This window comes from Grus americana, chromosome 7, assembly GCF_028858705.1.
Source record: "Grus americana isolate bGruAme1 chromosome 7, bGruAme1.mat, whole genome shotgun sequence".
Lineage (NCBI taxonomy): Eukaryota > Metazoa > Chordata > Aves > Gruiformes > Gruidae > Grus > Grus americana.
Window position 1 is genome coordinate 9,905,535 of NC_072858.1, and position 16,563 is coordinate 9,922,097.

The 16,563-nt window shown below is 37.6% G+C and overlaps 1 protein-coding gene across 1 annotated transcript in view; it reads right to left on the minus strand.

Annotated features, from left to right (window-relative positions):
• The window catches only part of NHLRC2 (NHL repeat containing 2), a 38,383-nt gene extending 21,908 nt beyond the window's left edge, over positions 1–16,475 (minus strand). The window contains exons 1-5 of the mRNA XM_054832783.1: positions 16,211–16,475; positions 15,409–15,561; positions 8,145–8,600; positions 5,397–5,518; positions 2,373–2,502 (exon numbers count right to left, since the gene is read on the minus strand). Coding sequence (XP_054688758.1) covers positions 2,373–2,502; positions 5,397–5,518; positions 8,145–8,600; positions 15,409–15,561; positions 16,211–16,373 — 1,024 coding nt within the window. The 5' untranslated portion in view covers positions 16,374–16,475. The remainder of the gene's footprint in view (positions 1–2,372; positions 2,503–5,396; positions 5,519–8,144; positions 8,601–15,408; positions 15,562–16,210) is intronic.
• Between the last annotated feature and the right edge of the window lie 88 nt (positions 16,476–16,563).

Genomic DNA, 16,563 nt, shown 5'->3' on the forward strand with positions numbered 1-16,563 from the left:
TTCCTACAAAACCGTGCTCTGCATGCACTTACTGAATAAGAAATGCATCCTACGATATACTGGATAGTAACACAAAATCCTACTAGGCTCAAACAATTTGCAGTAACAGTGCAACTTTGACAAACTCGGCTGCAGTGTTGACAAACTATTTTGATGTCTGGCAACAAACTTGAAGAAGTCACTGCAGCTCATGACAGTATCTATGCTGTAAGACAAATGCACTGCAGACTACAAGACGTGGTCCTGGTTCCTCGTGCTCTGGGACAGACTCCTGTCAGCATTCCACTCAATATAACCCTCCCTTTTGACAACTCTCTCTGGTCATAGCTTTCTAAATAATTTTATATAGCTATTATAGTTATTTAAATTTTTCCTAGCTTACTTTACTCACACAAAACCATAGAAAAATATCTTAAAAAGAAACTGAAAGCACTCCCCCCCTTCATTTTATCTATTTTGCCCATTACACTCTCAAAGAAGGAACTGAAATTGATTTATCTCTTCTCAACTGACAGGTTATATTCTATTTTGTAGAGAACTAAATAGATAATTGACTAGTAGGTTCTAATTGAATATGAAAAAATCTATACCCATCTGTACAGAGTGCATTCAGAAGATCTGATTTTTATGTAAACACTTATAAAAATTCAACAGTCAGTGTTGAAGAGTGCAGATGACTAATCCTCTACAGGTGACTAATTCAGTGATTACTATGTTCATGTTGATAACAATCATATCAATTAACATTTAACAAGCAGAGCTTTCAAAATTAAGACCTATCAATAGATATTCAACTACTGGCAGAAACAGAAAGCATCATGAAAAATGAAAAGTAAAATTATAGGATATTTTGAACAGTTCTGTTAACCAGCTTAAGTTTCTGAAGCACTGATGATTTGTTAGTCTCCTTTGCTGATCTGCGAAACAGCTCTGCAATAACATCCCACAGAGATCAGCTTGCTGGTTCAAGATACCTTGAAAACTATACCATCTAGTCACACAACAGTCTACAGGTTCACAAAAGGAAAATCAGATTGGATTAAATTCAGCAAAACTCATGCCTTCATTAATAGCAACCCACATCCAGTAAGATTCTCTTCCTGATACCCCTCCTTTCTCTTGCAAGTAGGATTCCATATGCTTAACATAGATTGTAAGGGTTATTGACAAAGCCTTTGAAAAAAGTGTTTTGTTTTGGTTGTGGGTTTTTTTTGTAAAGACATGTTACTAAAAGTGTTAAATCTAAAAATTTATGCCAGTTGCTTATTTAAATAGTCAACGTTGCTGGTGGTACGCTGCTTATACTTGACAATATATTTGTACTAGAAGACTTCTATACAATCAACAGTTATGAACTAGCTTCACGTTCCCTTAAACTTAATTTGAGTGTCTTTTCCTCCCTTGTAACTGTCCCAAGATGGTAACAAATGCTTCCAGGTCAGTAAAATGTTCTAATTCACTAATCTTGCAAAGTACCTCTAATTTAAAGATATTAGACTTAAATCATGATACTTCCCCATCCCATTCATCTGCAGATTCAAGAAGTCCCAATATTGGAAGTCAATTTTTACGCCCGAAATACTGACCTAAGGGGTTTATGCCACATTAAAGTGTTGTTCTGTCATTGTTAACAAACTGGTACCTTCAACTTCTAAATTATATTGAAATGGAAACATGAGAAAATAGAGTATCAGCTCAGTCAATAACAGCTGAAAACATGGCAGTTATGTGATGTCAAGCTCAGGTGTGTTTTAAGTGAATCAGGAAAGAAAGCTACTTAAATCCTCAGAAGCTGATTCCTGCATCCTATTACGCAAAGATTTGATTTTTATCCTCTGATGATTGCAAGTTTTTTTTCTGAGGTATTCCTCTCCTACCTGATTGACACTATCATGATCTTGAGTCTAATGATTTTATGTCACCTAAACAGGAATAAACAGAGGTCCTCAACTAAAATTATTTTTATTTCTTAAACTCAAATATTTACAAGTGGTCAGACATGTCTGTATAGTCAAGGAAAGGAACTTCTAGACCATGTTCACTTCCTGCAAAATGTAGCTGCTTCTGAAGTGATTCTGGCATAAAGCACTGGCCTAACAAAAGCAATTGCAATTTCCTTCTGTATTTGGACCCAGTAACTATATAACTTGTACAAAAAAATTTTTCTTCCATCAAGTAACAGTTCACTTTTTTCAGGATCCAGAGCAGAACTGTGGTTATCACTTGCAAATGAAACCACTGTTTTTTAGACTCAGTTGTAAAGTAACTCTTTACTTTTTCATATCTCAGATTATTACCAAAATAGGGAAACATTTAGCAAAGAGTCATGCATGTGTAAATATGAGATGCTAAAAGCTTAACTGATACAATACTTGAATTTCCGAAGATGACATCCCATGGAGAGCTGATAGGCTGTTCTTCTCCTTTTGCTCCGCCTTCCTTATCAACACCTTGTATCCCAATGCCTGCTACAGTGCTCACCATCTCTAATTCCAGGTCAATCTACAAGAAGCATAATTATACACACTGAAAGTACAAAATTAACTTGACCGAAGTTACAAATAATTTGAGCTGGATGTCAAAAACAGAGAGCTTTTGCTGACAAAAAAAAAAAATCCTAACAAATTTCAGGTATTTGTTTATGTAGGAAAATAATTAATTTTACCACAATGCTTGCTGATGCAGGGGAGGGGAGAAAGGCACACAGCAGCAGGCAAGCCACGCACCTGGTATTCTCCTCCACATGCAATAAAAATTATCACTGCTCTGTCAAGGTTTGCTCAGCAGTTGTAGAAAAAAGCATCAAAGTTTTCTAAAGAAATACTCACACAATGGATGTGGATGTTTTATTTTAAACTTCTATAGGAATACGACATAAAAATTCAGATACTTTAACAGTATCTCCCATCTCTATATAAAATAATCTGTACAAAGCAAATTATTTTTACAGTTTATTTCATGCCCTAGAGCAAAAAATGTTTTTATTTCATTTCTGCAACCTAAATCCCTTTATTTTTCCTTCACCTTTTGCTTGTTTTCTAAGTGACTTCCAATACCTCTTATGAATTTATCGTGATGATCATTTAAAAAGGGAGTCTTTCACACATAAAGTCTTCTAACTTTTGTAGCAGTAAAGGCACTCTTTTTGCAAGGCCCATGGCCTGCACAAACATTTGAAAGCATGTCAGTAGTTGTTGTTTTACTTAAATTCTTGGATACCCTCATGGCACATTTAGATGAAAAGGAACAGCTAATTATAATGAAAAATGCTGAAGCAGTATGATCCAGATCTTCAGATGTTTCTGTGCTGTCTTTGCTACCTGCAGCCCTTAATTTCCTGTGGTCACCAGGCTACAGTGATGAGGACCCTGGAGCAAACTACTCATTTTTAGTTACAATGTTTATTTAACCAGCAGCGAGCCTTGGTCCTTTCCAGAATAAAACCTGGTAGCCAACTACAATGAATGCAGGGAGTTTGTGGACCAGTGCTTTGAAATGAAACACAGAATGAACCTACTTAACAGTACAAAGGCACCCCAAACTGAATAAGGAAGTACCTTCTCTGATCACGAATCAGATGTATTGGTGAGCATCTGAGTACAAGATCTTCCATGATACATAAAATACTTTTAATAATAAGGTAAAATTATATTGCTTCAAACTACTTAACTTCTGATTATTCTAAATTTGACCTAACCAAATGTAAGATCCAATGGCAATATATGTAAAGAGTAACTCTTATGTGTTTAAAACCTTGCAGGCATTTAATAAAAAAAAAATCCACATGCAGACAATTCTGATATTAAAACAGTTACCTGTACTTTAGAGACCCAAACAGCTAACAGAAGTATAGATATTCACTGAACCATAGTAGTGCAGTAACTTTAGATGATCATAGGATCATAGAATGGTTTGGGTTGGAAGGACCTTAAAGATCATCTAGTTCCAACCCCCCTGCCATGGGCAGGGACACCCTCCACTAGATCAGGTTGCTCAAAGTCCCATCCAGCCTGGCCTTGAAATAGTCCCTCTCCAGCCTTCCTGTAGGCCTCTTCAGGTACTGGAAGGCTGCTATAAGGTCTCCCCGGAGCTTTCTCTTCTCCAGGCTGAACAATCCCAACTCTCTCAGCCTTTCTCCATAGGAGAAGTGCTTCAGCCCTCTGATCAGCTTCGCGGCCTCCTCCGGACTCTCTCCAACAGCTCCATGTCTGTCTTGTACTGGGGACCCCAGAGCTGGACACAGTACTGCAGGTGGGGTCTCACAAGAGCGGAGTAGAGGGGAGAATCACTTCTCTCGACCTGCTGGTAACGGTGTTTTTGATGCAGCCAGGATCTGGTTGGCTTTCTGGCCTCAAGCACACACTGCCAGCTCATGTTGAGCTTCTCATCAACCAACACTCCCAAGTCATTCTCCTCAGGGCTGCCTTCAATCCATCCTCTGCCCAGCCTGTATTTATGCTTGGGATTGCCCCGACACACATGCAGGACCTTGCACTTGGCCTTGTTGAACTTCATGCGGTTTGCACAGGCCCACAGCTCAAGTCTGTCAAGGTCCCTCTGGATGGCATCCCTTCCCTCCTGCATGTTGACTGCACCACACAGTCTCTCCAACAGATGTCAGGGTGGTTGAAGTCCCCCATGAGGACCAGGGCCTGTGAACATGAGGTTGCTCCTATCTATCTATAGAGGGCCTCATCCGCTTGGTCTTCCTGGTTGGGTGGCCTGTAGCAGACCCCCACTATCATGTCCCCTGTCCTGCCCTCCCTTTAATCCTGACCCATAAGCTGTCCATCAGCTCCTCACCCATCCCCAGGCAGAAGTCCATGCACTCCAGCTGGTCATTGGCATAGAGGCTGACACCCCCTCCTCGTCTCCCTTGCCTGTCCTTCCTAAAGAGCCTGTATGCTTCCATTCCAACACTCCAGTCATAGGAGCCATCCCACCATGTCTCCGTGATGCCAATGAGATCATAGCCCTGCAGGCCTGCATGTCTCCAACTCCTCTCGTTTATTCCCCATACTACGTGTTTGCATAGAGGCATTTAAGTTGGGCCTTAAGAATCTGATAATACTGGAAGTGAAAAAAAGCAGTTTTGCTTCCAGCACTAAGAATAGCTGTTTCTCATAATAGGAAAGTAAAAGTCACTAGAAAACTAAAATCAGTTATGCTAGAACAAGTAGCGCATATCATCTTCATTTGAAAGGAAGCACAAAAGTATATCTAGCCCTTTAAAAAAACAAAGTCCACAACAGCATTTATTTATAAGATATTGGGTCAAATTTTCTTCCCGATGTTGAGGGTACTCAGGGACTAATTTGTTTGGTGTAAATTTTCACCTATGTAAGTAGAACAGGGTATAAGAGATTAAATTTTAAATTTACTTATGGAAAATTTACCTTTCTAATTAGGTGATTTTCTGTATCAGCTACATAAATAACATCATTTTTTATAGCGATCCCTTGTGGTGAGTTGAAAGCTGCCTCTGAAAATCTTCCATCTCTCCTTCCACTGTTTGGACCTATAAACGAAACAAAGCAAACTAAAAAGTAATCTTAGGAAAAAAAAACAACCCAAAACCCAACACTTAAAAATAAAGTGTATACATTTAAACCTGTAAGAGAATTACATATGCTAAGAGATGCTTTCACAGCATCTGGTACAGTTTACATTATTAATAATTTTGTGTAGTCTCATTTTAGTCACTGTGCTATGTAATTACAATATCTTGGTGCTATCAAGTTTTGAACTCATTCTCCGCAAGTTCTCTGATTCTTTAAGCTCATCTTCCAAAGAGAAGTCTTAATAGGTGTCGAAACTGTTCCTGTTCCCTTGCACCAAAGGACAACAACAACAACAGAAGACAGATATAAAAAACTACATCTTTTTTTATTCCTGATACATCAAAGCAAGCCAGCAAGAAAAATTTAATTTCGGTAACTCAACTCCATTTCAATGGTTTAGATTTTGGTGTAATCACGAATGAAACTAATATCTGATTAGCAGCATTTTCTCATTAATAATTAGGAAGAAGATGACATGGAACTAATTACACAAAAGAACAGTGAGAATGATGGAGTGACAGTCTTCTGCAACAATCAATCAACAAATAGAAAGGAACATGACCTGAATATAACAGTATGAAGGTAAGCATCGTGTTTCAGAGGGAGTAACATTTAAAGAGCATTAGCAGTATGTGTCAGCGGAAGACATTTAATATGAGTTATGTGTGCATCATGATTTATGATGCAAATATAGTAATTTCAACCTTTGTGCATGCCCACATTTATTACTGTATTATCAACTTCATTACATTATTTTCTGCCCACTGAATCATTTAACTGAGTCACCGAAATACACAAACTTTTACAACCTACAGTCAGAAGAGAATTTAGACCTTAACAGACACAAAGCACCAAGGTGCTGGTGTGTCACACTCCAGCAGTTCCCCTTGTAAGTGTCAGGTGCACACCTTCAGGAAGGGAATAGCACTGAGTACCACAGGAAAGAGGGGTACCAGTTCAGAGGTTAGGACACTTCCCTCTGACTTGCAGTTTAATGCAGGTGATCCTACCCCTCTACTCTGCTCTTGTGAGACCCCACCTGGAGTACTGTGTCCAGCTCTGGGGACCCCAGTACAAGACAGGCATTGAGCTGTTGGAGAGAGTCCAGAGGAGGCCACGAAGCTGATCAGAGGGCTGGAGCACCTCTCCTATGGAGAAAGGCTGAGAGAGTTGGGATTGTTCAGCCTGGAGAAGAGAAAGCTCCGGGGAGACCTTATAGCAGCCTTACAGACCTGAAGGGGCCTACAGGAAAGACGGTGAGGGACTGTTTGTCAGGGAGTGTAGTGACAGGACAAGGGGTAATGGGTTTAAGCTGAAGGAGGGTCAATTTAGATTAGATGTTAGAAAGAAATTCTTTACCCTTAGAGTGGTGAGGCACTGGAACACGTTGCCCAGAGAAGCTGTGGAGGCCCCCTCCCTGGAAGTGTTCAAGGCCAGGCTGGATGAGGCTTTGGGCAACGTGGTCTAGTGGAGGGTGTCCCTGCCCATGGCAGGGGGGCTGGAACTAGATGATCTTTGAGGTCCCTTCCAACCCAAACCTTTCTATAATTCTATGACTATCCCAGAGCACTAAAGGGTAGCTTGTGGGCAGAGACCTCATCTCACATATCAAACAGAAACCAAATTCTCTCACTTTCGTCACATGAAATCCTGTTTGTACTTCCCATAGGAGAAGGGTGTTAAGACTACCTTACCTGGCCTTTACCAGGTTAACTTGGATAATTAGTCTGTCTGTCCAATGCACTGTCACTTCAAATAGCAAGAGATTTTCTTTCTTTAAACAGCAAGTGCCACTGGTATTTTTATGAGGTTTGTAGGATCAATCCTGCCATGGGACATGCATTACTCAATACCAGACTACGTAATACAGGACATATCAGCATACAGCACTGAAAACCACCGTTTTCAATGGTTTGGGGATTCAACCACTTCCTAAATTTGTCTGTTATGGTTGCTCATAGAAGAACTGTCCTAACAGCTATGTACTTGGTGCATTAAAATGTAACTTTGATCACTGTAACAGATTAAAAAAAAGAACAAGTCTGAACATTTCATTTACGAAAGAGTAAAGCATACAAAGAGTGTGCAAGTTTTCTTGATTTACAATGTAAAGCAGATAGTAATTTTACAAAAATGGTTACAGAGATTAGTTTTGAAAGGTGAAAAGTTACTAATATAACCTTTGTAACAAATGTAACTAAAGTTAAAAAACTTAACTTTCACTATTTTCATAGCTCTACCCTCCTCTAAAAACCAGAAGGGGATCCTATATGGAAATGCTCTTCATTTAAAGAAAGAACACCCACCACCAAACAAAAAACATCACATGAAAATAAAAACTTTAGTCAGTGGAACAAAGAAAAAAGATTAGACATCTCAACCAATTGCATTAACTGACTCTCCCATTGATGGTACTATACTATTATCACCCCACATCCAGTAAAAGTGATTTTAGTAGAAAAAAAAATTCTGGCAACGCTTATAAACTGCTAGGTCCTCTAAGAAAAGAATCAGCCTAGCAGGCCCAGCAAACATACTCTACTCCTAAACTAAAATTACTGTAATAAACTTATATACTCTTACCTCCTATAGCGTGTAGAATTTGTCCATTTTTTTGAGTAACCAAAATCCTATGATGTCCAGTGTCTGCTATTACCAGCCTCTCTCCTGAATTATCTACGGTCACTTTGCCAGGAAACAGCAGAGGAGAAGGTGGAAGGGAGTCTCTGTATAGCTTTATTCCAATGTTGTTATCTTTGATTTGTCCTCTCTCCTTGTAGAATTTCAGTGTTATAGAAGTAAATAAAAACAACTTCTCTCTGTGTCCCTCTCCAACAAGTGAAAACAGCATATTTCCACGAGGGCCAAGAATGACCAGAGTTGGCCAGCAAGACACTTCTAGTTCATGCCACAGTGTTGCATCTGCATCATTTACTACAGGGTGGACAATATTATACCTCAGAATGGCACTTTTAATGTTGTCCAGAACTTTTTCGTTTGGGAATTTCGCTGAATGGACACCAACAATAATAAGACCATCTGAAAGGAAAAATAAAGTCATGCATTGAAACATATTCATATTTGAATAAAAAAAGCAAAAAAGCACTTATCTCACAATGTGACTGACTGCTTTCCAGAATGAAAGAGGATTTTAACAAACTAAAAGCAATTACATCTCAGTAGGAACATAGATAGCTATGTATACAAAATACTGAAACTCAGAAATAACATTTCAGTAAAATTACTGAACTTAGGACCATTACTTCTCCAGCTGGTTGACATTTAATATGCCATAAACTGTTCTTAGTTCCTGAACCTCTACATACTAAAGCAGAAATTACTTTCAAAATAATTATGGTTAAGTTGTATCAGTTCAACTGATACTTTGGTTTTTTTCAGATGTTTATGACACCTTTTTGTCTTTGCATTCCTATACACAACTATGGTGTTTTAGAAAATGAATCAATTTCCAGTTACCTAGGAATCACAAACATAACACTGAACTCTGGAAGTCCAAAGTTGCCTTGGCATATCTAATTGTAGATAAACAGCAAAAAAAAAAAAGTATAGGCTTCTGAAATCAATACAGTATTCTGTATTTCAAATAAAAACGGTAGCACTGACAACTGTGACAAAATGACAAATAGCACTGGTTACAAACCAGGCAGATTGCCTTAAAAAAAGAGTGGGGGCGGGAGGGAAGAGGATTAAATAATTGATTTTCCCCTTAAAATGTTTAATTTCTATATTTGGTTTAAAAAGACAATGAAGAGTTTAGGTTTTCCCATAACAGGGATAAGTGCACTTGAAATCCTAGCATGAAGGTGTTGCATAAGCATAAAATGATATAATTCAGCTTATATACACTGCATACATAATACCAACCCTAAAATCAATCAAAAGCACACAGTTAGGAGCTTCCTTGAATTGTTTGCTTATTTTCTTAATGAAATTCAAACACAGAAATAAAAATCTATGGCTCAGACTTCAGCTGCTTTTCCCTGGTGATAATACACACACTTCCACCCCATGCAGACAATTATGTAAGCAGCCTCAAATTTTCCACTCCCCCTTCCTACCCAACAGAAAAAGAATGAAGAGCCTTCCTTCAGGCAAGTCACTTTTCAGGGAGCAAAAAAAGAGGGGGGGGGGGGGAAGCCTAAAAAAAAAAGAGACTACATCCTTTTTAAAGACTCTCATTTACATTTTACTAGCATAATCTCTACCAAATGAAGTAAACTGTGTATGTATCAACACCACACTTTGTCTCACTTTGTACTGAAAGAATGCTATTAGCCATAAGCATAATCTTGTTATAGTCAAAGTAACTTGTCAATTCTAACTGAAGGATGATGACCACAGTAACCATGCAGTTGTAGAAAATTGTAATATAATAATTTTAAACTGCAACTGTTAATCTAACGGAAATCCTTACACATTAACCTTACCACTTATCCAAAAATCATTTGTGTTTCTGGATAGCGCAAGCATTTTGTAACCACAAATAAAAATTGGGATTTTTCTACTTTTTTGCCCAAGTAAAATTTTAAATTTTCATCTGATCTTTTGAGTTATTTTGAGGAGAGGAGTAAAATTAAATGAGAAAGAAAAATACCTTTAGAGCTGACACCCAACTTGAGTTAATTTTACCACAGTATTAGAAATTATTTTGACGACAACAACAAAAATTACTCCCCCCCTCCCCCCGCCCTTAGTCAGGTCTATAAAAACATTTAGCATTTATAAACCCTTTTATCAGTAACATTTAAATATCTGTGGAGTTTGTTTCCTTCCTTCCTACAGTCAACAATATCTATAGGTGGATTGTAGTATCGTATTTTTTCAGTAATACAACACCAAAAAGCAAAGAAGACTTGAAGTCTATACAGAGTGGCATGGAGGAAGAACAGCCATTATCAATCTAATCCAATTCTGATGATGCTTATACTCTGAAATACAATGACTGTAGATCCTTGAAGAACTTTATAAGGTTCTTAAATCAGACAAAACCATGATCATACAAATATTGCAATTGAAAATGCTGTACTGTGCTACTGCAGACAAAATAGGTATGGTTGAACAGCTATTAAATTTAGATAAGCAGGATACAATTTAGCTATACAGCATAGAGGCAGATGTGCAATGTGAATCTCTAAGTAAGCAAGTTCTGTTACTTGGTGCTTACTCCAATATTGTTATGCTTTATCCTAAACAACAGTCAATGGAAATAACCCTCCTGAAAGGACACTCACTTGGAAAAGACAATTTTTTAAATAAATGTTTTCTCAGCAAAGCGCTAAGAAGACTTGAGAGTATGAACTGCTTCAGTTACTTGTAGTAGCAGACAATTTTTAGAAGGCAACTTTTTCTCATTCAAATATAACCATTTGTTACAACAGGAAAAAACTGCATCAGTTTATCAGGAATCTAATCAAAACATAACCTAAATATATTCAATCACCTTGCTAACAAATTTATTTCTCATCTTCTAGCTTCTCATAGTTGCTAGACCAGTACCCCTCTTTCCCCTAGTTTTTCTCTCTTCACTCTTCCAGTTACCAAAATCCAGAGTTAGCTCTCTGAGAAGGAAAACCACACACAACATAACTTTTTGCAGCTTGCATAATGCACCTTTCTCCTTAAAATAAAAATATTTTCATAAATGATTTTTAAAAATATTTATTTAGCATTCTAGCATTTTAATTTTTAATCCACAAAAAGTGTACTTTTTTCCTCACAATAACTCACCTATCTTATAGATTTTATTTCATTTAGCATCAACTGTTAAGCATCACACAACAATTCATTCTAAACTGGAAATTTACATATCAGATCATTATTGTTATTTGGCATTTACTACCTAATCCATTAAAGGGCTTCACTATTTGTAAAACTTCATGCAAATACGTAAAAATAAAATGCTTTTGTAAAACAGTCCTCCAAAAGCCCTGCAGTTACAGCCAGTGGAGTTTGCCCTCTGATCAGAGCGACCCTGAACCAGGGCCCAAAAAGTAATGGCTGTAAACAACTGCATGCAACGACATGGTTTGGAATGAAATGTAGCATTTACTTTTATGCTTTTCTTCTACCTTTACAGTAGAGGTGCAATCTGGCTAGCTGGACGTCTTTGTTCTACCCTCACCTCTGGTTTTGTGGTAGAAATGTAAGAAAGGCAATTATTTCAGATCTTAAATAGTTGTATTATTTGAGCTCAGACAAGTTTGCTTCCTTCTAAAAAAACCCTAATTTAATGTCAGGTGGGCTTTTTATTTGGTTTACAGAGAAATGGAAAACTATTTTTCTCTTTTAGCTCTTCTCCTCAACCATAAAACAACGTTAATGGAGAAGAGCAGCATCTGCAGGAATGGCAATATTGCAATATGACAACAGGAAAGGGTAAAGTGCTGCACAATAAAAGACTTAGTTGAATATAACAATTTCACAGATACAGAATTAAAAAAATCACTATGACTGATAGTCTTTATCAATCCTATATGCACAACATGTTGCAATATCAGACAGCTGAAGTTGTAGTATCATTAACTGCTGAACTCCAAACTTCAGTTCAAACGTTTTAACTGTAATAGGATTAGCAGCAGTGCTTTTATTTGTCCTTCAAAAATATCATTAAAGCTAGAGAGAAAATTCTATACTGAATACCTGAACAGCGCAAGTAAGTTATAACATCCTCTCATGACGAAAACTCTTGCAGAAACTGCCGGATGCTATGCTAAGATATAAGAATATGCACACCATTTAAAATGCTTTATCTGAAGAATTATATTGCAGTACAATGCTGGACTTATGCCAAGCTATTTCTGAATTAAAAAGTACTCCCTCTTATAGAAGTCATTTCTGGACTGCTGATAACATGAACTGAATATGCACTGGGTTTAAAATAACTTTCTGAATGCCACTTGAAAAACAGAAATAGCACCGCTGAAGATAGCAGCGAGAACATATCAGATAAAGATGCTAGTCGACATTTAATCCTATGGAAAGCAGTCTTCATTTTGAAACACATCTCCTGAAGTTCCAGACAACAGAAGCATGTGCATGTGTACAATGATATATATAATGGTTTAGGATCACCTTAAACCTACAGCTTCTTGTGTTCAGATTTCTCATGCCTGATGATTACACTGCTGAAGTTTCAACATACTCCACATAAGAGGGCATTTGAACCACATTTAAAAAATTGAAATGTCAGAGTATCAGAAATGTATGTACACAACATACAATCAAAAAAATACATTGCTGTAAATAACAATATTGAGGTTTGTTCTCAGTTACACAGAAAAATATAGGCAACATTCCTTCAAACATTCAAACAATAGACTAAAGATCCAAATGCATTATGAGATAGATGCTTTGTCAGAGTAAGAGGCTGTTTTCATTCTGACTAATATTGTCTGCTATGTCAGTACCCTCTCCCACTTCTAGAGCATGGTAAACATATACAGGAGATGTGCAAATAAATGCTATGTTTACAAATCTAAAGTTTAGTAAAGCCATAGTTTCACTACATATTTAATCTCACTTGCTGCTGCCAAAAGAAATTGTGCCACTCATCTTTTGCACCAAAATCAGTTTTTGCAATAACGAGCTGACAGATTTCGCAACCAACCCAACCCAAAGTGAACCTGTCCCCCATCCCCTGAAGGGAGAAGGGACTTCTGTTAACTAAAGAAAAGAGCAGATTAAAATAGAATGAAACTCCAGAATAAGGCTGAATACCAAAATACCTGCAATAATATATATAGACATTCTTAAAGCACTTTTGGTATGTCCGACATCCTTTCTACTTTAGTTTAATTTTTCCAACTTTTATCTTTCTTAACTTTCTCAAATCAACAATTCTCCTCTCCTCTTTTTCCTAATGATTAGTAAATCATGTTTGCCTTTGTTGAAGAAGATGCACACTGATATAAAACCATCTACTGAAGTACTTCTCTATGGCTTAAAAACCCACAACTCTAAGTGCCTTGATACACATCTTACTATAATGCTAAAATTTACACACTTAGCACAACAAAGATTAAACAGTCCTGAAAAGGCTGACAATCAAAACAAGAAAACAGCAGAAAACAACCAAAAGGGAGATCTATAGTGAAAAAAAAAATTTTTTCTTTTGGTTTGAACCATGAAGCACCTTAATCTCTTCCTGAATTCAACTGCTATCCTCTGCTTCCTAACGGATTAAATTTAAGATTAATGTTCCACACACCTGCTCGTCTTTCCTTTTACCTCTACTTTCATCCCAAGTATCTTTTTTCTCACTCCAGTTCCTGCAGGAACAAGATAGTTCAAATCCAAAAAGAACTTAGTAGGATAGCTCAAATGCAAAAAGAATTTATCACCTATTAAAGTAATTTCTCAAGTAATAACTCCTATGACAGGAAGTTTAATACAAGTCAAACAAAAAAATGTGTCTCCAAGTGGACCTCCAGTTCAGTTCAGAGTACTGCAGCCTCTCCTACACCACTACAGAGATGTTCAAATACTTTAAAGAGAAAGCTTGGGGAGAGGTTGTTAAACTGAGTATTTTGTTATCAACTGATTTAACCGCTTGGTCTTAAAAAACAGATTAAGGATATGACAGCTATATTAATGCAATAATCCTATACTACAAAATATTTATCATTTAAAGATATTATTCATTGTATCTCCAATGTAATCTTCTGAAATCTCAATCTAGACCTTCTTCCTCGCATGCCTGATATTTCTCATTTGCTAATCACCTTCCACTTAAAACCGCAACCCTCAAAAAATTGCCATGACAGGTTTTCCTTATTAAACCTCCTTACATCTGAAACAGGATACCAGATGTCAAATTTCTCCAAAGCAAAGAGTTAAGCTTTCCAAGATAAAAAAATTAGTTTATTTGAGTCTTCTGCAAAGCTCTATGTAAACGTACAATATATAACTGAACTACTTAAAGAATTTGATATTTCAAAGATATTGTAATTTCTCTTTCTAGTGAAAGAAAGTAACACATGAAAATAAATGCTGCCAAAATTAAAACAAATCAGAAATGCCAATGGAGAATCAGAAACTTAAACATTATAAGACAATGTTATTTACTACATATATATTATATTTAATACAGTATTTTTAGGGCTGAAAGTAACACTGTTGTTCATCTCACTGTTCAGTCTATTAAAATATCCAAGATATGTAACTGATACATTCTTTGTAAGACCACAGCTTATCTCTGACAAGTCATCATGATGACAAGAGACTGTATTTTAAATGGTAATTACCCTGCATTTTTGTTCACTCAGAGAGATAGATTTCATCTCAGATGTGAATTTAAAGAGCTTAATTCCTTCTCCAGAATACAGGACTACTAATGATATATAATGTGATGCCAATACCAAAAAAATTCTAAACCAAGCTTACATATTTTGTTATTTCAGTTAGAATGGAAAAAACAAGTAATCTTAACTATATCCATTCTACCACCTTTACTATATTCTTCTCAGTGTTGGTTGCTATGCCAAGTGTAGCGGGTTATATACTTATAGTAACTTTGAGCTCGTATCTTACATCCTTGAATAGCTTTTTTCAAATAACCTTATTTATGAGGATATCAGACTTGAGCTTTAAGCACATACCCTGTTTCTTTAATTATACAGTCACAACAGATACCTTATTTAACCCCATTTAAAAATGTGATGGGAGTATACACAGTCACCTTTTTTAGGCTACTTAAAAGATTAGAAGACATTTTTAGGCACCCCTGAAATTTTGCCAGCTGTTTAGTAACCAGCAACAAAGTGACTCAGCTACTCTGCCTGCAACACTGCCAGGAAATTCTATTCCAAGCCAGCCAAAGCACTTTTACCTTTATCAGAGTACTGGTGCTCTAACGCGTGGAGATCAGGCAGCAGGTGCAAGCAATTGATGCAGCAGTAAGTAAAGAAATCCAACACCACAACTTTTCCACAAAGGTCTTTGTGAAGAGAAATAGGACCTTCAGTGTTTAGCCACTGTAGATCTGGAATTCAGAGAACAGAGATACCCAATTAAGGGAAGGGTATGCAGACAGATGCACTAATTTGCACAACACTACACAACATTACTTGGACATTTCACTTTAAAATAATAAAAAATCAATAAAGTTCAACATCACTTTACACACAGAAAAGCAAAATGAAAATATATTTATGAAACTCACCCATATGTTCCATAATTCTTTGTAGTAAATGAAAAGAAATACTACTAACAAGATTTAAGGAGAGAAATACCAATATACTGTACAGAAGGGAAAGGCTTTATTTAAAAAAGTAAATTAATGAAGCTTGTTTAGAAGAGAGGCTTTAAAGAACCTGTTTTTGCAACCAGAAGCAGGGGGAATATTTATAAAGGGGTTCTTTTTTATTTTTTTCTTTTCTATTTTCTTGTCCTGTGCTCCTGGTGTTTTCAAGAGTGACATTTACTGTACCTAGAAGTGTCTTTTAAAAAGCAGCTAACGGGGCCGTAATTACACGGCAGCAGAACTTCAGGAAAACGCCACATGATAAGTGTCAGAGCTCAGCCACCTCCACCGGTGAAGACCCTGCAGCCGCCCAGCGGGCCCGGGACGAGGAACCGCGCTCCGCCGCGCCCTGCCGTGGGGCCTGACCCGCTCGGGCCCCGCCACCCACCTCCGCCGAGCTCGGGCACCGTTAGGTCCCGCTCCCGGCTGTCCATCTTCTTCAGGTACTGGTAGACCAAGTTCTCCTTCTCCTGAGGAGTATCGGCGTCGAGCAGGGCGTACTCCAGCTGGGTTTGGGCGGGCAGGAGCCCCGCCAGGCCCCCCGCCGCCATGACGCCTCCTGGGCGAGCCCGCGGCCAAGACGGGCCGCCGTTTACCGGCCTGCCGATTCGGCACCGCCCGCAACGCGAGGGAGGAAAAATGTAATTAAAAAAAAAACCAAACCAAACACCCCCCCCCCCAAAAAAAAAAATCCAAACCCAAAACCTAAGCAGAAACACGGAATAACTCGTCTGTCTTAAA